The sequence below is a fragment of the Malus domestica genome, chromosome 09 (assembly GCF_042453785.1).
Source record: "Malus domestica chromosome 09, GDT2T_hap1".
Lineage (NCBI taxonomy): Eukaryota > Viridiplantae > Streptophyta > Magnoliopsida > Rosales > Rosaceae > Malus > Malus domestica.
In genome coordinates, this window is record NC_091669.1 from 12,715,960 (window position 1) to 12,740,298 (window position 24,339).

The 24,339-nt window shown below is 40.9% G+C and overlaps 1 protein-coding gene and 2 long non-coding RNA genes across 13 annotated transcripts; 1 reads left to right on the forward strand and 2 right to left on the reverse strand.

The window, feature by feature from the left end:
• The first annotated feature begins 366 nt into the window (after window positions 1-366).
• On the forward strand, window positions 367-2,642 carry LOC103454422 (uncharacterized). The gene is made up of 3 exons (XM_008394014.4): window positions 367-1,070; window positions 1,331-1,397; window positions 2,020-2,642. The coding sequence occupies exons 1-3, from the start codon at window positions 541-543 to the stop codon at window positions 2,467-2,469; spliced, it is 1,047 nt and encodes a 348-aa protein (XP_008392236.2). The 5' UTR covers window positions 367-540; the 3' UTR covers window positions 2,470-2,642.
• A 7,858-nt stretch (window positions 2,643-10,500) lies between these two features.
• Window positions 10,501-11,069, reverse strand: LOC139188259 (uncharacterized). Its single transcript, XR_011571590.1, has 2 exons — window positions 10,929-11,069; window positions 10,501-10,736 (listed from the first exon to the last, which is right to left on the reverse strand). It is a non-coding gene; the product is annotated as an uncharacterized lncRNA (long non-coding RNA).
• Window positions 11,070-12,007: 938 nt separating this feature from the next.
• Window positions 12,008-24,339, reverse strand: LOC139188258 (uncharacterized). 11 transcript variants are annotated; one of them, XR_011571586.1, is made up of 9 exons: window positions 24,130-24,329; window positions 15,553-15,598; window positions 14,887-14,981; window positions 14,749-14,799; window positions 14,534-14,568; window positions 14,294-14,327; window positions 13,943-14,087; window positions 12,829-12,887; window positions 12,008-12,228 (listed from the first exon to the last, which is right to left on the reverse strand). It is a non-coding gene; the product is annotated as an uncharacterized lncRNA (long non-coding RNA). The 11 variants fall into 11 exon arrangements; XR_011571588.1 differs by lacking the exon at window positions 14,294-14,327 and having other exon boundaries at window positions 14,534-14,561; XR_011571579.1 differs by lacking the exon at window positions 14,294-14,327.

Consider the following 24,339-nt stretch of genomic DNA (forward strand, 5'->3'; position numbering starts at 1 on the left):
AATAGGTTCCCCCATGGAGGAAATAAGGAAATACAATTAATTAATTAATTATAATTGTTAAGAACATTAGATCCGGCCTTGTTGTAGTTAGGTACAATAGACTACCAACAATGTCAATGTAGAAAATAAGGAAATACAATTAATTAATTAATTATAATTGTTAGAGTATTAAAATGATCTAAATATAGCATGTACGACAAGTAAATGTAGAGACTCGGGATCTTCAAATATGGCTAATATAGCCTCTTTAAAATTGTTATCCACAAAAACATGAAACATACGTCATTTTTAGTGTCTCACATACGCATTCCTCTTTATATATGGATGTTATATTGAATAAATCAAACAAAAACAACAAACATCGTTAAACAAGAATGTACTTGTGAGAAGCAAAAAGGTAAGTACCGACCACTTCTTCACTATAAATAGGCTAACTTGTCACTTTGAACTAAGCTAAGCATCCACCTACCTAGAAAGACTTGCACTACTACTAGTACTCCTACTACCACCTTTGTTGTACTCCTCCTCCTCCTCCGTCATATGGCTCAGGCGGAATTTAATCACTTTACCTATCTCAGTCCTGAGCAGCTGCGCAAGCTTGCTCGTATACTTTACTACCAAGAAGCTGAGGCCATTAAGAATATCCAGTTCGAATACGAAGCCAAACTCGCGAAATACCTCCAAGATTCCAAAGCTTGTTATGAATCGGCGATAAGGCTTTTGGATAGCGCTACTACGTTGGAGCCTTGGTTTGATCACGGCGACAAGGTTCGGGCTTCTATTGCTCACGACATCTACGGTTATATTGAAAACGCTGCCAACCATGCAATCCAGTTCGTGAAAAACTTTTATGTGCGAATGGATTACGTAAACAAGATTAAAAAGCATGTCAATGAACTCAGTGGTAAGCTGGATGATCAAGTGACCAATATGGAAGAGCTGGCAAAAGAAGCTCACAAATTCAGGAACGACTCGTTGGAGATCGCCAGGGGTAGTCAAAGTCCCGCATCACGCCAATACTCCAGATGGATCAAGGAAACCGGCAAGACGTTTGAAGAACTAGTGCAGAAGTATGTATGTGTGTATGTTGTGTGTGTGTGTATTAGCTATATATATAATCACAAACACATACGGACCCCTTCTTAGCAGGAATCCCATATGTGTGTAGTTCCAAAATTCAAGAATAATTAATTTTGTTCAAATAGTTGTTTGACCAAAAAAATTGCTTAAACAATTTCTAATTTTGCTTTCTTTTTTCTGACAAATTCTACAATTACTTTGATCTAACATTAGTCTCTTAATAATTTTAATGGGTTCACCATTCATGCAGGTATCAGACAGAGCTTGGATACGGAAGACGTCGTTTCGCAGACCTTGAAGATTTTGAAAAGATAAAGGTAAGGATTGCTATTGCTATTTTTAGGATAATTTATATTAAAGAGACTAAATTTGTAGACAAAATTTCTAAATTAAATGACTTGTCACCAACATAAATGAACATGTATATCAACGGTTAAGTAATAGTCTAATCATCAACTTTCATAACATTTAGTTTACAACATTTTGTCTACAAATTTAGTTTCCTTAACATTACCCTATTGCAAATTTACAACTCTACTTCAATTTTTGTTTTTTAATTTTTCGATAATAGTCCTCACTCGTAGAGTAATTGCTATGCATTAGGGGCTTTTTACTTTCTAGTAATTATATTCTACATCTATAGATTCAGGACGGACAACACATATTTTTTTACAAAACGTATGGAAAACATGCATTTTTTTTTTTACAGACGTTTGGATTAATCCACTTCAAACCTTAATTAATTTTCTACGAGCATGAAATTTTGCATTAGCCACTACAAAAGACCTCAGTGTACGTACGTACATAAAACTGAAACCATCTATTAGTATTATTTACTACTATATATTGTAATTTGTTTGGTCAACTTATCGATGTGTGATTTTCAACATTCTTAACTTGTTTCTATATTATATACTTCACTTGCTCCTATGTATGTAGGTGTACGGCACAATCATATCTAAATCCGGACGGGCAAATATTGATGTAACTGCGTATTCAAAGATTTTTGGAGCTGCTGGCATAGCTGTTCTTATTCTTGCTGCAGGAATTTTAGTATGGGACATATATTCAGCAGACAATCCACTTCAAACCGCAGCACGTGACGCTGTAACGACTGCAGCAGCAATTGGTGGTGCAATGATAGGAGAAGTTGTTGGAGTTGCCCTCGCATCCATGGTCACTGGCAATGCCTTGTTAGTACTCATGGCGGGAATAACAGCCGGCATCGCCGGTGCTTTTCTTATCGGAGAATTCGCCATCTGGTTGATTAATGTGATTTTTGGGACTGGAGGCAGTGCCCCATTGAGCACGATGGGGCATCGATGTTACGTCACACAGTTGCCCGAGGGCTCAGTTCTGGCACGCCAAATTGCACATCAGCAATCTTAAGAGGGTGAGGATCTACAGATCCTTAGCGGTTATGAGCACTACTGCACCCAAGTCTACATATTATCCGTACTGAATCATTTGAGGCCTATTTTATGTTATACTCTTTTTAATTTGTCCCGTCAATATGAGAGATATAAATCTTATCTAAATAAGAAACCAAATCCATAAATAAAGGTAATGCCATGCAATAATTATCGATACTTTGTTTTAATCGAACATGAAGGCAATGCGGGTGGCGCAAAAGCAATCATGTCTATATACTTGATAGGATTAGACATGATAAAAGGGAAATTGTAAGAAAGTAAATGCAAAAATAGAAAAGAAATCAAAGTAAATTCATATATTCATTCATAGTCCTCAACTCCGCCTATGTAAGTTTATCTTACATTGCCGGTCCCAAGCCCGGATAAAGGAGGAGGGGGAGGGCGTCAGGTAGTCGACAGCCGGCACTCCATGATCACGTCGAATCCTTATGAAAATGAATCCAGAACAAAATCGCGCTAAAGCTAGGGCGTCACCCGTAAGTGGCGCGCTGTGTGGCCCGAGCACAGTGATAAGTGAGCAAGGGTCGCTGTATCTCCATCGGCACCCGGATGCAGTGTTAAATGAGCAAGGGGGCCATAGAAACTTCTTTTCGAACGACTCCACTCAAAGTTGTTTGGGAGCATATGCTCCTATCAACTTTACACGGGACACACAAAAGAAGTACTTTGAACCTATTAGACGGGGGAGGGTGAAGAAGCTAGGACAGAAGGGTAGAGTTCAAGAGAGCAAAATGCGTTTAGGAACGTGGAATATAGGAACCTTAACGGGAAAATCTATGGAAGTAGTGGAAGTTATGGTGAGGAGAAGGATAAATATTATGTGCCTACAAGAAACTAAGTGGGTTGGTAGTAAGGCAAAGGATCTAGAAAACTCAGGGTTTAAACTTTGGTATTCGGGCACAAATAGAACAAGAAACGGTGTTGGCATCATCGTGGACAAGACCTTGACACCAGATGTTGTAGATGTAAAGAGGGTAGGAGATAGAATCATGGCAATCAAGATTGTAATAGGACAAGAACTTATCAATGTGATTAGTGCGTACGCACCTCAAGTAGGGTTGGATACGAGGTCGAAGGAGAAATTTTGGGAAGACCTTGGAGACTTGGTGCAAGGAATTGCTCAGACGAAGAAGTTATTTATAGGAGGAGATTTAAATGGACACGTGGGCAGGGAGACAGGCAACTATGGAGGTTTTCATGGTGGCCATGGTTTTGGGGAGAGAAACGAGGATGGGGAAGCTATCTTGGATTTTGCAATGGCATATGATCTTTTCTTAGCCAACACCTTCTTTAAGAAAAGAGAAGAACATGTGATCACCTACAAGAGTGGATCGTCAAAAACACAAATAGATTTTCTTCTAATGAGGAAAGGGGATCGTATAACTTGTAAGGATTGCAAAGTTATACCAGGAGAGAGCGTGGCTAATCAACATCGCTTGTTGGTGATGGATGTACATATCAAAAGAGTGAGACAAAAGAACAAGACTTGGAAGTGCCCAAAGACTAGATGGTGGAATCTAAAAGAAGAAAAACAAGCCATTTTCAAAGAGAAAGTAATCACCCAGTGTGTGTGGGATAGAGAGGGGGAAGCTAGCCAAATGTGGGATTCCATGGCTAGTTGTATCCGAAAAGTAGCAAAAGAGGTATTAGGAGAGTCCAAGGGTTTTGCCCCACACCAAAAGGAATCTTGGTGGTGGAATGAGGAGGTACAAACAAAGGTGAAGGCTAAGAAGGAATGTTGTAAAGCCTTATACAAGGATAGGACTGATGAAAATGGTGAAAGGTATAGAAAAGCGAAGCAAGAGGCGAAGAAAGCTGTGAGAGAAGCTAAGTTAGCGGCTTACGACGATATGTATAAACGACTAGATACCAAAGAAGGAGAGTTGGATATCTATAAACTAGCTAGAGCAAGGGAAAAGAAGACAAGGGACCTAAACCAAGTGAGGTGCATCAAGGATGAGGATGGAAATGTTCTTGCTATAGAGAACGCGGTTAAAGACAGATGGAGAGGTTATTTTCATAATCTTTTCAATGAAGGACATGAAAGGAGTGCTTCTTTAGGGGAGTTGAGTAACTCAGAAGAGTGCAGAAACTACTATTTTTATCGTCGAATCCGGAAGGAAGAAGTGGTTGTAGCTTTGAAGAAGATGAAGCATAGAAAAGCAATAGGCCCAGACGATATACCAATCGAAGTGTGGAAAGTTTTGGGAGAGACAGGTATAACATGGCTCACTGACCTTTTCAATAGGATTTTGAAAACGAAGAAGATGCCAAATGAGTGGCGAACGAGCACTTTGGTGCCTATCTACAAGAATAAGGGCGACGTACAAAATTGCATGAACTATAGGGGTATTAAGCTAATGAGTCATACAATGAAGCTCTGGGAGAGAGTCATTGAGCATAGATTGAGGCAAGAGACACGGGTTTCGGACAACCAATTCGGGTTCATGCCAGGGCGCTCAACCATGGAGGCAATCTATCTCTTACGAAGATTGATGGAAAGATATAGAGATGGGAAAAAGGATTTACACATGGTCTTTATAGATTTGGAAAAAGCGTATGATAGAGTCCCAAGAGACATTCTTTGGAGGATTTTAGAGAAGAAAGGAGTACGAGTAGCATATATCCAAGCTATAAAGGATATGTATGAAGGAGCAAAGACTGCCGTAAGAACTCATGAAGGACAAACTGAAAGCTTTCCCATAACTGTAGGATTACATCAAGGCTCATCCTTAAGTCCTTACCTTTTTGCGTTGGTAATGGATGAGTTAACAAGACATATTCAAGATGATATTCCTTGGTGTATGCTTTTCGCAGACGATATAGTGTTGATAGATGAAACTCAGGAAGGGGTAAATGCAAAGCTTAACCTTTGGAGAGAAGTGTTGGAATCTAAAGGTCTTCGCCTAAGCCGATCAAAGACAGAATATATGGAGTGCAAGTTCAGTGCAAATGAAGGCCAAAACGAGTTAGGGGTGAGGATCGGAGATCAAGAAATACCAAAGAGCGACCGTTTTCGTTACCTAGGATCTATCCTGCAAAAGAACGGAGAATTAGATGGAGATCTCAACCATAGAATACAAGCTGGATGGATGAAGTGGAAGAGTGCATCCGGCGTGTTGTGTGACCGCCGTATGCCACTGAAGCTCAAGGGAAAATTTTATAGGACGGCAATAAGGCCGGCAATGCTGTATGGCACAGAATGTTGGGCGGTGAAGCCTCAACACGTACACAAAATGGGTGTAGCGGAGATGAGGATGCTTCGTTGGATGTGTGGGCACACGAGAAAGGATAAGATTAGGAATGAGGATATCCGGGGTAAAGTAGGAGTAGCCGAAATTGAAGGAAAGATGAGAGAAAATCGGTTACGGTGGTTTGGACATGTGCAAAGAAGGCCTACTGACGCTCCGATTAGAAGATGCGACTATGAGACAGAGGTTCAGGGCCGAAGGGGTAGAGGAAGACCTAGGAAAACTTTGGAAGAGACTCTAAGAAAAGACTTAGACACAGAACCTGCACACTGAACACTGAGAGCCAGAGAATCCTTAACAGCTAACTCATAAGACCGTTTGGAAAGTAGTCTGTTATCTTTTGGAGTGAGAAGATTCCTGGCCACTACCGCAGCGGTCATATCATTCTTCATCACGGAATCCCCAACGGTAAGAGGACCAGTAGGGGAGACGAAGGATAGGCGCCATATGTTGTCTGGAGAAGGTGGGGCTGCCTCTTCAACAAGGTTCAAGTCAAAACGACGGTCGGAGGGGCTAGACATTTTCAAAGGTGTTGAAGAGAGAAGAGGTCGAACAAATCAAGATCTTAGAAGTGCAAGAATGGAGCTTCTACTGGTGGAGATTCAAGTGTGCTTTGGAACTTAATGCCAGCCCCTATAAAAATCTGCACTCGACGGAGCTTCAGAAATCGAAGAGGCGTTTGCTTTCTCAAAAGCTGGGCTGCTCAGAGACCACGAGGGTCGATCTTAGAAATCGAAGAGGCGTCTGCTTTCTCAAAAGCTGGGCTACTCAAATACCACGAAGGTCGATCTCAGAAATCGAAGAGGCGCTTGCTTTCTCAAAAGCTGGGCTGCTCAGAGACCACGAGGGCCGATCTCAGAAATCGAAGAGGCACCTACTATTCCAGCCTTGTCAGCACCTGTCACACGCACACTCAGCTTTGCGGAAATTATGGGCATTCTGTCGAAGACTTCTGGTGAAGTAGAAAGCACATGAGTTTTACTGTTCAATCACCCACTTCCCACACGCAACAGTAGCTCATGGGTACCACAGATAACTTTGCCAAAGTTCTGACCAAAGTTGAGCACGTGAAGCTTACAGCTCCCACTACATCGCTCTGACCAAGAAGGGTAAAAGAATAGCAAAGAAACAGCACTAACAAAGTTTAGACACATAAATTTTGAAGGTCTAGCTACCATATTATTACCCACAAGGGTAAAGGAACAATACCACTGCTGGATAATTGGAAAGTCCTTGTGTGTCAACCTCTGTGCTTCGTGGCAAGGTAGACTAGCAAACATGCCCAACCTTTACTCACATTCGAGAAAACACTCCCAACAAGATTGCTTGCTCCAAAATCAAAGAGGCACCGTCCTCCGAATCTCGAGAGCTAGACTCCCAACATGACTACTTTCTCAAAAATCGAAGAGAGGGTAAAGGAACAGTACCATTGCTGGATAATTGGAAAGTCCCTATATGTCAACCTCTGTGCTTCGTGGCAAGGTAGAATAGCAAACATGCCCAACCTTTACTCACATTCGAGAAAACACTCCCAACAAAATTGCTTGCTCCAAAATCGAAGAGGCACCGCCCTCCGAATCTCGAGAGCCAAACTCCCAACATGATTACTTTCTCAAAAATTGAAGAGACAACGCTCTCCGAATCTCGAGAGCCAGACCCTCAGCATGATTGCTTTCTCAAAAATCGAAGAGGCATTGTTCTCCGAATCTCGAGAGCCAGATCCCCGATAGGATTGCTTGTTCGAAAATCGAAGAGGCAACACTTTCCCAACTGCAAGAGCCGGATCTCCTTGGATAAAGCTGTCTGTAATCTTCACACGCAACATCAGCTTTCAGATACCACAGACCACTTTTTCAAAGTGCTCTGACAGAGTTAAAACATGTGAAGCTGGCAGCTCCCACTACCGTGCTATGACCAAGCAGGGTAAAGGAATAGCATTACTACTTGTTGTTAAGGAGACTCCTATATATGTCGACCTTCATCCTCAACAGACAGACAGACCTGCAAAAATGTTGAACCCTTCCTCATATCTGAGAGGGCACTCTCAACGAAGCCTTTCGAAATATTCAGCTTTCTTTCCCCCCGATAATACCTCTGCAAACAAGCTATACTAGAGCAAGAATATCTCATATCATCAGGGTTAAAAGCAAGAGTATCCCATATCATGCTTTTTCCCTGTCTTTTCCTTTGGCCTTGTTCTTACCTGCAAGACAAGGAGAAAGAGAGCAATCAGCCAGCACTTGGAATCAAGCTTCCAGCCATGAACTGACTGCCTGGAACTTACTTACCTGGCATTGCTCTCGAGTACTCATCTTCAACATCTTATGTTTCCAGGGAAGATACCGCATCTGCCTGAGGAACAGATAGGGCAAGTGAGAAGGATACAAGGAAGCATGTGGAGACAAGCGTAACAGCACACGTGCCGATACATCCATTACTCTGTCAAAGCAAAAGTATCCCATATCAGCAGGGTCGAACGTACTCTAGATTTGATGGACTTGTTTTGACCCTCAAATTCTTCAGTCGGCCTTATACTCTGGAGGAAACCAGAAAACCCTCCAGCTCAGTTGAAGAATAAGCCTGTGGAAAGTTACTTCTTCAAAAGTAAAAGTATCCCATATCATCTCTTCTCATTTTTCTTCTCTTTATCCTTCATGCTGCCTGCAAGATAGGGAGAATGTGAACAATCAGCCGGAGCTCTGATTGCTTACCTTGTCTGTCACCTCTTTCAGCAGATCCCCTAGCTCGGCGGCTTGGGGGACTCCTACTACATGGTTTGTATCGCGCTTGACCAAGCCTGAAACTACAAGTAAGCTTCAAGTGAAATTGATACATTACCTTGTGCATCTCCACCAATTAAAGATACCACCCCTGGATGGAGGAAGAGTACTTCCAGAGAAGATGCCACATCTACCTATGAGACAGATAAGGCAAGTTAAGACGATACCACACTCCGATACTTAGAAGTTTCGTGATTACGAGATCATTCTCCCACAATATTTCCTAATGTCATTTGTACTAAATCATTCACCTGTACTCACTAAAGGAGAGCTTGAACCTATGTACTTGTGTAAACCCTTCACAATTAATGAGAACTCCTCTATCCCGTGGACGTAGCCAATCTGGGTGAACCACGTACATCTTGTGTTTGCTTTCCTATCTCTATCCATTTATATACTTATCCACACTAATGATCGGAGCAATCTAGTGAAGATCACAAAAAGCGACCGTTTTCGCTACCTAGGATCTATCGTGCAAGAGAACAGAGAATTAGATGGAGATCTCAACCATAGAATACAAGCTGGATGGATGAAGTGTAAGAGTGCATCCGGCGTGTTGTGTGACCGTCGTAGGCCACTGAAGCTCAAGGGAAAATTTTATAGGACGGCAATAGGGCCAACGATGTTGTATGGCACAGAATGTTAGGCGGTGAAGCATCAACACGTACACAAAATGGGTGTGGCGGAGATGAGGATGCTTCGTGGGATGTGTGGGCACACGAGAAAGGATAAGATTGGGAATGAGGATATCCGAGGTAAAGTAGGAGTGGCCGAAATTGAAGGAAAGATGAGAGAAAATCGGTTCCGGTGATTTAGACATGTGCAAAGAAGGCCTACTGACTTTCCGGTTCGAAGATGTGACTACGGGACAGAGGTTCAGGGCCGAAGGAGTACAGGAAGACCTAGGAAAACTTTGGAAGAGACTCTAAGAAAAGACTTAGAGTACTTGGATCTAACGGAGGACATGACATAAAACCGAGCGCAATGGCGTTCTAAGATTCATATAGCCGACCCCACTTAGTGGGAAAAGGCTTTGTTGTTGTTGTTGTATTCATAGTCCTCTTTACATAAGAAAAGAAGTTTAAATACATTCAAGGATAGTAGGGTTTGAGGTGCTGACAGACCTAATGGTATTACCTATGTAATAGGCCTAGTGGATAGTAATAACAATAGGTAGTTTATCTAGTCCTAACCAAAGCCCAATAGCATAGAGCCGCATCAATCCATCCCCCCTTAACATGAGGCTTGTCCTCAAGCCTCTCAAACTGTGAAAGAAGATTGGAACAGTTTAGGAAAGAAAGCAGCCAATTTTTCAAACCGTGTGCCATTAACATGTCAAATATTAGCTTCTGTATGGCAGTGCCAAAAATTTCCAGATGGAGCAATATAGTGTAAGTTTGGACCATGCATGTAGCCATCTGAAATTAGAAGAAAGGTCCCATTGTGACATGAAAGAACAACTCCACAATGGATTGCTGCAGTTTAACCATGATGAACAATACCCCATTGTAGTCTAGTATCCCGTCTAGTATCCCAGAAGAAGAAAAATGTATGTCCAAATGATTTTCTGAAACAAACAATGGAAGATAGGAGGGAAAGTGCACCAGATTGCACAACATCAGGCAAAAGAAAAGATTGTCGTAGCCTTTTGGTGACATGTAGTGTGAGCAACAACGGCCCAACTAGTAGCAAAAAAGAAATCTCCCACCAATTGAGGAGTTCCATGGTTGACTTATGGAATCATTGACATCTGAACCAAGTTTAGAACTTCCATTTGAGAGGTTTCTCACTTGAACAACTTGATAGTTCTTCAAGTAGTGCAACAAATGAGGTCTGATCCAAGCCGTACATGAAATATCATCCATAAAAAACCATATTACAGACTCGCTATTTGGAAAGGTGAAGAAATGAAACAGATTAGCAGTTCTCATCCACTGTCTCTGTTGATCCCTGGTATCCTCCCCATGAAAGTAATATATGCATTCCCTCGCCATTTAGAATATGAACAATGTTCACCAGAGCTAGAGAAAACAGAAGAGTGTTATGGTCACATTTATGTCGACCATAATACAATTTCCAGCCATTAGTAATAATTTCCTTGTACACCAGAGGGAACCATCTTCCAAATTCTAGTATGGCTCTCATATTTGCGAAGGTAACTCTCACTTTGGCATGATGACGAAAAAGATCAGCTACAAAACAAATTCAGCTCAACACTTCACTCCATGTGATCAATGACATGAACCATGTGGCAGCAAACAAAATATTCAGTCAACCAATTTTGCATGCAATTGATTTCTCCTCCCCAAAGAGATATGATCTGATTCCAGCTTATGAAAGTGTAAAACCAAACAATGAACAAGTATGGGTATTGGAGGTAGAACCTGAGCAGGAGCCACGGAAGTAGTAGGACCAGCCAAGAACCTCTCCATTACATGAATATGAGCCGTATGATCCACAAACAAGGCTGCCATAAGGTCGACATTGCATGTAGCATTGAAGTGGCACCATGACACATCCTCCTCACCATCAAAATGCTTGCCAAAATCCGTTATTATACCAATGGTGTCAATATAGAAGGCAAGAACCACATGGATTTGATTTGCATAAGCAACATAGGAAGCTACAAATAGACTCATGTACTTAGAAATAACCTCTATAACTTGCAAAAGCCTATGTGAAGCCGATAGAAATGCCATGTTCAGCACACCATGGTAATGCATGCCATCTAGTAAAAATCGAGCAGTAGATTGTGTTACCCAAATTACCAACATGTTCTCAAATGTCTCCATTTTGAATGGGTTTGAAGTTATAGTGAAAAGACCATCCAATGGCTCTGTACGTACCCACTGCTAGATAAAGAGCCATAGAGAGAACCTTCTGAAAATAACAAGAATATTTTTCCTTGACAAGTTCTGAAGCTACTAAAATAGGTAACCCAAAACTTGCAAATGATCCTGCCACCACATATACATTAGCACCATCTAAGAACTCAACAAGGGATATTTCAGAACTGAAGGTAAACCCTTGTTCGTCTGACAGTACAAATACCTCAAACTCATCATGGTCTAACCTCATCCACTTGGAACGGAAGGAGAAAACTAACGCAACAGCTACATAGCTTAATTTGCAAAAGGCATGCCCCGGATCCCATACAAGCTGAAATTCAATCCCACTAGTAACCCAGCCCTATGTCTCCCCGGCACCTCCTCCTTCCCCAGCCTAATCTCCCCTGCCGCCAGGACTTGGTAACTCCCAACACCTCTGAAATCTCGAAGTCCAAGCACAACAAGGATTGGGGAAAAGAGAACAAAAACCCAGAAAAATTCCAAGTAATCCCAAATCACTTGTGTCTATCCAAATGTCTCTTCTACGGTTGCAGGTTCACTTTACGATCACTAAATCAAAAGCCGTTTTTCGTGTACTACCAAATTCATATACGCATATTACCAGCTTTCTGTTGGTCATGCCTGTTGTTAATATCACTGTGTCTGTACTTCTCATGTTAAGAACTTGGCTTCGTGAATTTGTTCAGGTCCAATTCGAAACGTCAATCCACACTTTTCAGCTTTTCCTGAAGATGGAAGTCGCTTGTTTCTTAATTTGCTTTAATGGAACTTCTTGTTTCTTTGTTTCTTAGAGCAGAGAAGGGATGTCGACCAAAAGGCAAAGTCTGAAGTGTCCCTTAAGAAAAGAAAAGAAAAAGAAAAAAGGGTCACGCTCTCATGATGCAGCTAGCTTTGGATTCACTATTATTAAAAATAAAAATAAAAATAAAAATAAAAAACGTGAGGGATGCATGCAGCACGAACGGAATCACATTACCACGTGAACAGTATTTCAAAGTTATATCTCTGTACCAATTGTGGCAGTGAGGCTCTTCTCTAAAAATACAGATTTCTCCTCCTACGTACCAAGAGTCTCACTTTAATGGAATAAGCAAACCAAGTAGGCACATTTTTTATTTTATTTCATCTTTAACATCTATTTTTATCTTTTATTTTTGTTCTTTTCCTCTACATAGATTACCTTATTATAAACAGAGACGTGAGGCCCGATTTGTTTATAATGTTGCCATTGGAGCATGTTTATGCCTATACTAGAAAGTACTACCAGCGCATTGCTGTGGGATTAAAAAATGCATGAAAAATTATGTTTAAAATATAAAAAAGGTTGTGTTGTAGTAAATTGTTTCAATTTAGGTACAATGACTTGAAACTTTGAACAATCATAACCAAACCGTGTAGTTATAGTTGACTGTAAGTCATCAATGGAACAAAATACCTGAAGTTGAAGATAAACCTAGTAAATGTAGAAATCTTCAAGTCCTAAACAGAGTGGCCCTGCTTTTTGCAACAAAACAATCATTTTATTACAGAAAATTACAGGAAAAACTTATAAAAGTGAAAACAAAATTAAGTCAAATGATTAGAAATCTTCAAGTCCCAAACCTAATTGTTATTTTTTTTGAGAAGAAACAATTTTATTAAAGAATAGTGAAAAACACAGAAGTGGATAAGAAGTCCACCAACAAATTAGAAAGGAAAATCCCAATAGGATTTGGCTACAGTAGCCAATTCTAGACCTAGCTCACTTAACTGCTGCTAACAAATCCCACAGTATTTGAGATAGAGAACAATTATTAAACTCTTTAGTAACCGAAGCCCAAAAAGATGCCCAATATTTTACTCTCCCCCAAAGTACTTCTGCCCCCACTCCAGTATAGTCTTCAAAAATCCTTCTGTTGCGTTCCAACCATATATTCCAAAAAATTGCCGATACCAGGCAACCCCACAAAGCTTTGGATTTTTTCCCTTTTCCAAGTGCCTTAAAATTGGTGCTTAGTAGCTCAAAACACCCTTTAGGAATGACCCAACTTACTTTAACCTCCTGAAACAGTTTCCACCATAGTTGGATCGAGTAGGAGCAATGAAGAAAGATGTGATTTACACTCTCCTCCTTAGCTTTACATAAACTACAAACCTAATTGTTATTGGCACTTTAATTGTTATTGGCACTTTAAAAATCTCATTCTACATTCCAAACTTTCTATATTTGGAAAGAAAAATACTCTTATATGTCCATTTCAGTTCTTAAAACCGAAAGAAAAGATTAAAGTTTCTTTCTTACTGAAATCCACCAATTTGAATCAAATCCACCAAAGAAGCATACATGTTCTTTCCTTGAATTATACATATATTTAAGAAGAATCAAATAAAGACTAAAATTCAAAATTCTTTCTCCCCTTAAATAAAATTCTATACATGCATTTAATTATCTTAATTTCTTGGAAGCAAGTTGGATAATGTGTAAACGCAGACATTATAATGCTCAGAAAATAGACCGTCTTTTACAACGATAAACGGTAAGTTTAAGAAATTAAATGGTATTAAATTACCATTTCACTCGAGAAGTATAAAGTTCGAAAAGGGTAAGTAGATGGACACACAAAGATACATATCTTTGATGCACAGTCCACCCTGGTCGTCAATGGACGTACAGCACCAGGAACACTGAAAAGCCTAGCAAATTTTTGTAATGGGCTGGAAAATTGAAGTTTAAATAGTAAGTTAACAACTTAAAAAAATAACTTGTAATTTCTGCAATATAAATAGTGACAAAAAGGATTAAATTCTTGAGAAGCACTTGAAAAAAAACAAAAAATTTAGAGAAAAAAAAAGTCATTAGCAACCCCATGGTTGTTGTTAAGATAAGATACATATATCTACAAATATAAACTTTATCTCACCTCGAAGAGAACGGAAAACAACCACACTCAATAGCTTGACGAAAAGAAATTGAACAAATTAGGATTCGGTTGGTATTAAATTGAAATGGGTTGAATATTATAACAAAATGATAAAAGAAAACACATAATTTATGTCTTTTGAGGGAAATCAAATTACCTAACTAAAATTTGTTGGAAATCAAAGGCCTTAACCTCGTATTGGAAATCAAAGCAAAAATATGTAAAAGAGCGATGACATACCTGTGGAACTCTCGAGCATGGAAAGGCTCTAGTTTCTTGCAAAACAACAGAGAATAAAATAAGAAACCCGCCAGAAAACTCGACAATAGATTGGTTAAAAAACACTTTAAAATACTCTTTGTACCACTTGGTAATGATAACATTATTTGTTTCCGGATGAAATTAAGCATCCAAAAAAAAATAACAAATCAACTTTTGATAAAAGTTTATATTACCCGCCCCACTTGATCTGTCGTAACCACGTCACACCTCCGGTAATGCCATGCCTGAGAGAAAAATCGATAAGGACGAACAGCATAAAAAGCCATGTAGATTAAATTTGACATAATTTGTGATAAACAGAAGGAACTGACCTAACACAACTACTCCACACCCTGCTCCAAGTTCAATCACACGTTTTCATTTCATTTTAAGATGGGGAGAACCTTCCATTTCTGCATTTCTTTTCCTGGAAAAACCAAAAAACAAAAAAAAAAAAAAATCACATGCAAATTTATAAACATAAAACACTGCATTGACAATACAATAAATATGAACAAATGATCTGGTCTGAAAATAGAAAATTAAATACCTGACTGAAAGGAATTTCTAACTCCAACTAAAAATATATGCTCACGACATGAAAATCAATGGAAAGTTAATACCTCACAACATATGACACTGAATACCTTCAAAGGTGCTATTCTTCCAAAGAATATAATTGGTGTGTAATCTTATGGTTTGAAAATTGAAAACTATTCACATAAAGGTGAGATATTAAGTGTCATATATTTGATATTATGTTTGTACATTAAAAATCACTATAATGATTATACAGATTGATATTCTTTTTCACATCAGATTACTCTGTACATTAGAATCTGATATTAATGTAATTTAATTCTGTTAGTAAAATTTAGTATTTAAAGGAAGATTAATTTCAATTTTGAAGTTCGTAAAAGGATAATCAAAGTAAATTCAGCATAAGAAGCTTATTAAAATTGTAAGTGAAACAGAGAGAAGCAATAAGCATAACGCACCAGTCGGAGTTCTACCATTATTTTCCGAAGCTCGGCCACTCTTAACCTGCAACAAACCAATTAATCAATAAAAAAATCAACCCAAAAAAACAGAACCCAGATTCCACAATAAGCAAAGGGGTAAGAAAAAAAGGTGGATTTATTGAAGCCGTGAATTACCAAGTGAGTAAAAATATCAGAAACCAATAGGGGATTTGACAAATAATTACTAATGGAAGTGAAAGATTGGATTTTGAAATCCTACAGACACAAAGGTGAGAGAAAATCCCACAGATAGTTACTTTGTTTCACCGTGTCCATTACTTTATATGGCTGGAGACTATTGGTGCCTCAACTGCAATTCAATTCATCACATCTTTGGCATACTGAAAACATTATCATCATCCTCGTCTTCCCGACGGTATTCGCGGATAAGTTGTATAATAAAGCAACCAATGACCACCATCATTTTTACAAACTGATCGCTACTCAGATGATCAATCTCTTCGTCATAGCAGCTACGAAGAAACTTTTCTCTGCTTCTAACTTCTTTGACAAACTTCACCAAACTGGTGCCCGGAGTTAGTTTGCGACTGAGCAGGCGTTGCAAATTCCTTAGCTTAATTTGTTCCATGGCTTGCAACTTTTTTTCCTCCGTGGTGATACGGCCCGATTGAAACCACTTGTGGGACAAAAGCATTTTCATTGTCCCTGCCAAGTTTATTAGGGACTCTGAATATGCAAGTAGAATCTGTTTCTGGAAGAGAGAGAGAATTGATTTGAGAGATGAGAAGCGAGAAACGCAGAGGGGCTTCCCCGATCAGAATTTATCCCAATCAACAAACAAAACCCAGATTTCAAAATTTAAAATCATAACAAATTCCTACAAATAAAAGAGAACCCAGAAACCAAACCCATCAATCTTTCCTAAAATCGGAGAACTCACCAAGAAACCCACCAAGCTTTTTCTGGGTTTCAAAATTTTCTTCGAATCCGAACGGGAGCTGTGAGAGGGAAGGCTAAGTTTATGAGATGTTTTCGTTTTTGAGATAGAGAAGGCGAGCCATGCACAATACAACAACAACAACAACAAAGCCTTTTCCCACTAAGTGGGGTCGGCTATATGAATCCTAGAACGCCATTGCGCTCGGTTTTGTGTCATGTCATCCGTTAGATCCAAGTACTCTAAGTCTTTTCTTAGAGTCTCTTCCAAAGTTTTCCTAGGTCTTCCTCTACCCCTTCGGCCCTGAACCTCTGTCCCGTAGTCACATCTTCGAACCGGAGTGTCAGTCGGCCTTCTTTGCACATGTCCAAATCACCGGAGCCGATTTTCTCTCATCTTTCCTACAATTTCGGCTACTCCTACTTTACCTCGGATATCCTCATTCCCAATCTTATCCTTTCTCGTGTGCCCACACATCCCACGAAGCATCCTCATCTCCGCTACACCCATTTTGTGTACGTGTTGATGCTTCACCGCCCAACATTCTGTGCCATACAACATCGCTGGCCTTATTGCCATCCTATAAAATTTTCCCTTGAGCTTCAGTGGCCTACGACGGTCACACAACACGCCGGATGCGCTCTTACACTTCATCCATCCAGCTCGTATTCTATGGTTGAGATTTCCATCTAATTCTCCGTTCTCTTGCAAGATAGATCCTAGGTAGCGAAAACGGTCGCTTTTTGTGATCTTCGCTAGATTGCTCCGGTCATTAGTGTGGATAAGTATATAAATGGATAGAGATAGGAAAGCAAACACAAGATGTACGTGGTTCACCCAGATTGGCTACGTCCACGGAATAGAAGAGTTCTCATTAATTGTGAAGGGTTTACACAAGTACATAGGTTCAAGCTCTCCTTTAGTGAGTACAAGTGAATGATTTAGTACAAATGACATTAGGAAATATTGTGGGAGAATGATCTCGTAATCACGAAACTTCTAAGTATCGGAGTGGTGTGTCGTCTTGACTTGCCTTATCTGTCTCATAGGTAGATGTGGCATCTTCTCTGGAAGTACTTTTCCTCCATCCAGGGGTGGTATCTTTAACTGGTGGAGATGCACAAGGTAATGTATCAATTTCACTTGAAGCTTACTTGTAGTTTCAGGCTTGGTCAAGCGCGATACAAACCATGTAGTAGGAGTCCCCCAAGTCGCCGAGCTAGGGGGTCTGCTGAAAGAGGTGACAGACAAGGTAAGCAATCAGAGCTCCGACTGATTGTTCACCTTCTCCCCATCTTGCAACAGCATGAAGGATAAAGAGAAGAAAAATGAGAAGAGATGATATGAGATACTTTTGCTTTTGAAGAAGTAACTTTCCACAGGCTTATTCTTGAACTGAGCTGGAGGGTTTTCTGGTTTCCTCCAGAGTATAAGGCCGACTGAAGAATTTGAGGGTCAAAACAAGTCCATCAAATCTAGAGTACGTTCCACCCTGCTGATATGGGATACTTTTGCTTTTGACAGAGTAATGGATGTATCGGCACGTGTGCTGTTACGCTTGTCTCCACATGCTTCCTTGTATCCTTCGCACTTGCCCTATCTGTTCCTCAAGCAGATGCGGAATCTTCCTTGGAAACATAAGTTGTTGAAGATGAGTACTCGAGAGCAATGCCAGGTAAGTAATCAGGTAAGGGGTTCCAGGCAGTCAGTTCCTGGCTGGAAGCTTGATTCCAAGTGCTGACTGATTGCTCTCTTTCTCCTTGTCTTGCAGGTAAAAACAAGGCCAAAGGAAAAGATAGGGAAAAAGCATGATATGGGATACTCTTGCTTTTAACCCTGATGATATGAGATATTCTTGCTCTAGTATAGCTTGTTTGCAGAGGTATTATCGGGGGGAAAGAAAGCTGAATATTTCGAAAGGCTTCGTTGGAAGTGCCCTCTCAGATATGATGAAGGGTTGAGCATTTTTGCAGGTCTGCCTGTCCGTTGGGGATGGAGGTTGACATATATAGGCGTCTCCCTAACAACAAGTAGTAATGCTATTCCTTTACCCTGCTTGGTCATAGCACGGTAGTGGGAGCTGTCAGTTTCACATGTTTTAACTCTGTCAGAGCACTTTGAAAAAGTGGTCTGTGGTATCTGGCTCTCGAGATTCGGAGAACGATGCCTCTTCGATTTTTGAGAAAGCAATCATGCTGGGGGTCTGGCTCTCGAGATTCGGAGAGCAGTGTCTCTTCGATTTTTGAGTAAGTAATCATGTTGGGAGTCTGGCTCTCGAGATTCGGAGGGCGGTGCCTCTTCGATTTTGGAGCAAGCAATCTTGTTGGGAGTGTTGTCTCGAATTTGAGTAAAGGTTGGACATGTTTGCTAGTCTACCTTGCCACGAAGCACAAAGGTTGACACATAGGGACTTTCCAATTATCCAGCAATGGTACTGTTCCTTTACCCTCTCTTCGATTTTGAGAAAGTAGTTATGTTGGGAGTCTGGCTCTCGAGATTCGGAGGACGGTGCCTCTTCGATTTTGGAGCAAGCAATCTTGTTGGGAGTGTTTTCTCGAATGTGAGTAAAGGTTGGGCATGTTTGCTAGTCTACCTTGCCACGAAGCACAGAGGTTGACACACAGGGACTTTCCAATTATCCAGCAGTGGTACTGTTCCTTTACCCTTGTGGGTAATATTATGGTAGCTAGACCTTCAAAATTTATGTGTCCAAACTTTGTTAGTGCTGTTTCTTTGCTATTCTTTTACCTTTCTTGGTCAGAGCGATGTAGTGGGAGCTGCAAGCTTCACGTGCTCAACTTTGGCAGAGAACTTTGACAAAGTTATCTGTGGTACCCATGAGCTATTGTTGCGTGTGGGAAGTGGGTAATTGAACAGTAAGATTCATGTGCTTTCTACTTCACTAGAAATCTTCGACAGAATGCCCATAATTTCTGCAAAGCTGAGTGTGCGTGTGACAGGTGCTGACAAGGCTAGAAAAGTAGGTGCCTCTTCGATTTCTGAGATCGGCCCTCGTGGTCTCTGAGCAGCCCAGCTTTTGAGAAAGCGAGCGCCTCTTCGATTGATTCGGAGAACGATGCCTCATCGATTTTTGAGAAAACAATCATGCTGGGGGTTTGGCTCTCGAAGATTCGGGGAGCAGTGTCTCTTCGATTTTTGAGAAAGTAATCATGTTGGGAGTCTGGCTCTCGAGATTCGGAAGGCGGTGCCTCTTCGATTTTGGAGCAAGCAATCTTGTTGGGAGTGTTTTCTCGAATGTGAGTAAAGGTTGGGCATGTTTGCTAGTCTACCTTGCCACGAAGCACAGAGGTTGACACACAGGGACTTTCCAATTATCCAGCAGTGGTACTGTTCCTTTACCCTTGTGGGTAATAATATGGTAGCTAGACCTTCAAAATTTATGGGTCTAAACTTTGTTAGTGCTGTTTCTTTGCTATTCTTTTACCCTTCTTGGTCAGAGCGATGTAGTGGGAGCTGCAAGCTTCACGTGCTCAACTTTGGCAGAGAACTTTGGCAAAGTTATCTGTGGTACCCATGAGCTATTGTTGCGTGTGGGAAGTGGGTGATTGAACAGTAAGATTCATGTGTTTTCTACTTCCCCAGAAGTCTTCGACAGAATGCCCATAATTTCCGCAAAGCTGATTGTGCGTGTGACAGGTGCTGACAAGGCTGGAAAAATAGGTGCCTCTTCGATTTCTGAGATCGGCCCTCGTGGTCTCTGGGGAGCCCAGCTTTTGAGAAAGCGAGCGCCTCTTCGATTTCTGAGATCGGCCTTCGTGGTCTTTGAGCAGCCCAACTTTTGAGAAAGCAAAAGCCTCTTCGATTTCTGAGATCAACCCTCGTGATCTCTAAGCAGCTCAGCTTTTGAGAAAGCAAACGCCTCTTCGATTTCTGAGCAGGCGCCTCTTCGATTTCTGAAGCTCCGTCGAGTGCAGATTTTTATAGGGGCTGGCATTAAGTTCTAAAGCACACTTGAATCTCCACCAGTAGAAGCTTCATTCTTGCACTTCTAAGATCTTGATTTGTCCGACCTCTTCTCTCTTCAACACCTTTGAAAATGTCTGGCCCCTCCGACCGTCGTTTTGACTTGAACCTTGTTGAAGAGGCAGCCCCGCCTTCTCCAGACAACATATGGCGCCCATCCTTCGTCTCCCCTACTGGTCCTCTTACCGTTGGGGATTCCGTGATGAAGAATGATATGACCGCTGCGGTGGTGGCCAGGAACCTTCTCACTCCCAAAGATAACAGACTACTTTCCAAACGGTCTGATGAGTTAGCTGTTAAGGATTCGCTGGCTCTTAGTGTTCAGTGTGCAGGTTCTGTGTCTAATATGGCCCAACGCCTATTTGCTCGAACCCGCCAAGTTGAATCATTGGCGGCTGAAGTGATGAGTCTCAAACAGGAGATTAGAGGGCTCAAGCATGAGAATAAACAGTTGCACCGGCTCGCACATGACTATGCTACAAACATGAAGAGGAAGCTTGACCAGATGAAGGAAACTGATGGTCAGGTTTTACTTGATCATCAGAGATTTGTGGGTTTGTTCCAAAGACATTTATTGCCTTCGTCTTCTGGGGCTGTACCGCGTAATGAAGCTCCAAATGATCAACCTCTGATGCCTCCTCTTTCTAGGGTTCTGTCCAGTACTGAGGCTCCAAATGATCCCCCTCCGGTGCCTTCTCTTTCTGGGGCTCTACCGACTGCTGAGACTTCTCCTAAGCAACCTTTGTGAAGGCTCCCTCTTGTGTGTTTATTTTGACTCATGTATATGTACATATTTGTAGCTTATCGGGGATATCAATAAATAAGCTTTCCTTCATTTCAACGTATTGTGTTAAATACACCAAAGCCTTCTTCGCTAAGTTCTTTGAATTTTCTTTTGTTGAAGCTTGTATGTTGAAGCTTTCTGAGTGGAGCATGTAGGTTGGGGTAGTGTTCCCTTAATTTCCCGAGTGAGGAAAACTTCTCGGTTGGAGACTTGGAAAATCCAAGTCACTGAGTGGGATCGGCTATATGAATCTTAGAACGCCATTGTGCTCGATCCTGTGTCATGTCCTTCGTTAGATCCAAGTACTCTAAGTCTTTTCTTAGAGTCTCTTCCAAAGTTTTCCTAGGTCTTCCTCTACCCCTTCGGCCCTGAACCTCTGTCCCATAGTCGCATCTTCTAATTGGAGCGTCAGTAGGCCTTCTTTGCACATGTCCAAACCACCGTAACCGATTTTCTCTCATCTTTCCTTCAATTTCGGCTACTCCTACTTTACCCCGGATATCCTCATTCCTAATCTTATCCTTTCTCGTGTGCCCACACATCCAACGAAGCATCCTCATCTCCGCTACACCCATTTTGTGTACGTGTTGATGTTTCACCGCCCAACATTCTGTGCCATACAGCATCGCCGGCCTTATTGCCGTCCTATAAAATTTTCCCTTGAGCTTCAGTGGCATACGGCGGTCACACAACACGCCGGATGCACTCTTCCACTTCATCCATCCAGCTTGTATTCTATGGTTGAGATCTCCATCTAATTCTCCGTTCTTTTGCAAGATAGATCCTAGGTAACGAAAACGGTCGCTCTTTGGCATTTCTTGATCTCCGATCCTCACCCCTAACTCGTTTTGGCCTCCATTTGCACTGAACTTGCACTCCATATATTCTGTCTTTGATCGGCTTAGGCGAAGACCTTTAGATTCCAACACTTCTCTCCAAAGGTTAAGCTTTGCATTTACCCCTTCCTGAGTTTCATCTATCAACACTATATCGTCTGCGAAAAGCATACACCAAGGAATATCATCTTGAATATGTCCTGTTAACTCATCTATTACCAACGCAAAAAGGTAAGGACTTAAGGATGAGCCTTGATGTAATCCTACAGTTATGGGAAAGCTTTCGGTCTGTCCTTCATGAGTTCTTACGGCAGTCTTTGCTCCTTCATACATATCCTTTATAGCTTGGATATATGCTACTCGTACTCCTTTCTTCTCTAAAATCCTCCAAAGAATGTCTCTTGGGACCCTATCATACGCTTTTTCCAAATCTATAAAGACCATGTGTAAATCCTTTTTCCCATCTCTATATCTTTCCATCAATCTTCGTAAGAGATAGATTGCCTCCATGGTTGAGCGCCCTGGCATGAACCCGAATTGGTTGTCCGAAACCCGTGTCTCTTGCCTCAATCTATGCTCAATGACTCTCTCCCAGAGCTTCATTGTATGACTCATTAGCTTAATACCCCTATAGTTCATGCAATTTTGTACGTCGCCCTTATTCTTGTAGATAGGCACCAAAGTGGATGAGAGAGACGGAAAGAGAAGAAAAGAAGAAAGTGAAAAGTGGAAGCTGCTGGAACCACACAACACGCACGCACGGACGGGAAGAAAAATGAGAGAGGGCACAAACAACACGTAATTTCTATGGCTGGTTCGGTATGGGATACCGAAACCTTTGTCCCAATTCCCAAACCAAAGTTTTCGGGAATTCCAATTTCAAGACCGATTCCAAACCAAACTTTCGGGAATCCCAAAATAGTTTCGGGATTTCAGGACAATTCAGGAATCCCAAAACTAAATAACTCTTGACCTTTAACTAGTTAAAACCAGCAATTGAAAGCCCAAATTTTTTTTCTGTTCTAATATTAATAACAGAGATGCAAAATCATAGAAAATTTATGCTAAAACATTATTTCTTATCCACGTTGTATTCCTCATAATGGGGTTATTTAAATGAGTGTATTATGCACTTACACATGGATGGCAATTGATGTATAAGCACCGATGCATTTATCTGGGGTTGAAAATTAAAACTATATTGACCAGAATTTTGTTCGATATTAGCATTTTTATTTCTCACATCTATGACTAGAATTAAGGAAATTATCGAAGACTGATAACAGACAGACACGAGAAGGCGCAAAGACTATAATTTATCCACAAATCTAAACAAGCAATAGACGAATCTAGAGGTAAGCAGTCAGCCACAAGGTATTCCTAAGTTCTAAGAACCAAACACAGAAACCACACTGGCAGAACATCATTGAACAAAACGAAGGTTGACCTGAAAAAATTCTAACTGTGATATATGGGTATATCAATGTTAAATTAAAGTCTGATTCGGCTGTACATCAGACAAGCTTATAAAACTGGTCATAAAGGGACATAAGATACTGCAAGATAACAGCACAATAGGTCATTGCTATTTCGACTACATATGCTTTTTTTTTCTCTCATAAATTACAATTCTAGGCTTGGCTATGGGTCTAAGCCTTCACTAAAAATTCTAGATATATGCTAATGTTTCATAATTTACCAAGAAAAACACAAAAGAATGTCTTTCCACATCCAGATGCAAATGTTAAATTGCAAGATCCGTAAAGCTCTCAACAGGGTGATTATTGCATGCAACTTGGTTATTCATAGCCAAACTAATAGATAAACAGTCTTCAACAGCAACATAAGGTAATGAAGCAACAAAAGCTGGAATCCAATTCCGAATGCAATTAGATTTCAACCCCTAAATTTCAAGCCCTAAATTAAATTTCAACCTCTAATCCCTCATTATACAGTATACTTTATCTTCCAAGTGCTAAATTTCACAAACCCTAATCTAGAATTCCAACCCTAAATTAAATTTCAAACCCTAAGTTAATTCCAAAATTTACCTGATTTGGGGGAGAATCGGTGCACAGTGAGGTGAGGGATGAGAGGGAAGGCTCCACAGTGAGGGGTGAGTCACTTGTCTGATGTGGGAGGAGGAGAGAAATCGGCGAGGAGTGTAACTGAGTGAGGGTGAGATCGAGGAGTGTGAGGTGAGGTGTGGAGAGAGTGCCTGAGTGAGGGTGGACATTGAGGAGTGTGGTCGAGGAAAGGTC

What these genes read in the sequence shown, in the direction of transcription:
- LOC103454422 (XM_008394014.4), top strand. Translation starts at nt 541, where the DNA reads ATGGCTCAGGCGGAATTTAATCACTTTACCTATCTCAGTCCTGAGCAG. An exon ending in TTTGAAGAACTAGTGCAGAA is followed by an intron (nt 1,071 to 1,330) that starts GTATGTATGTGT and finishes CCATTCATGCAG; the next exon opens with GTATCAGACAGAGCTTGGAT. An exon ending in AAGATTTTGAAAAGATAAAG is followed by an intron (nt 1,398 to 2,019) that starts GTAAGGATTGCT and finishes CTATGTATGTAG; the next exon opens with GTGTACGGCACAATCATATC.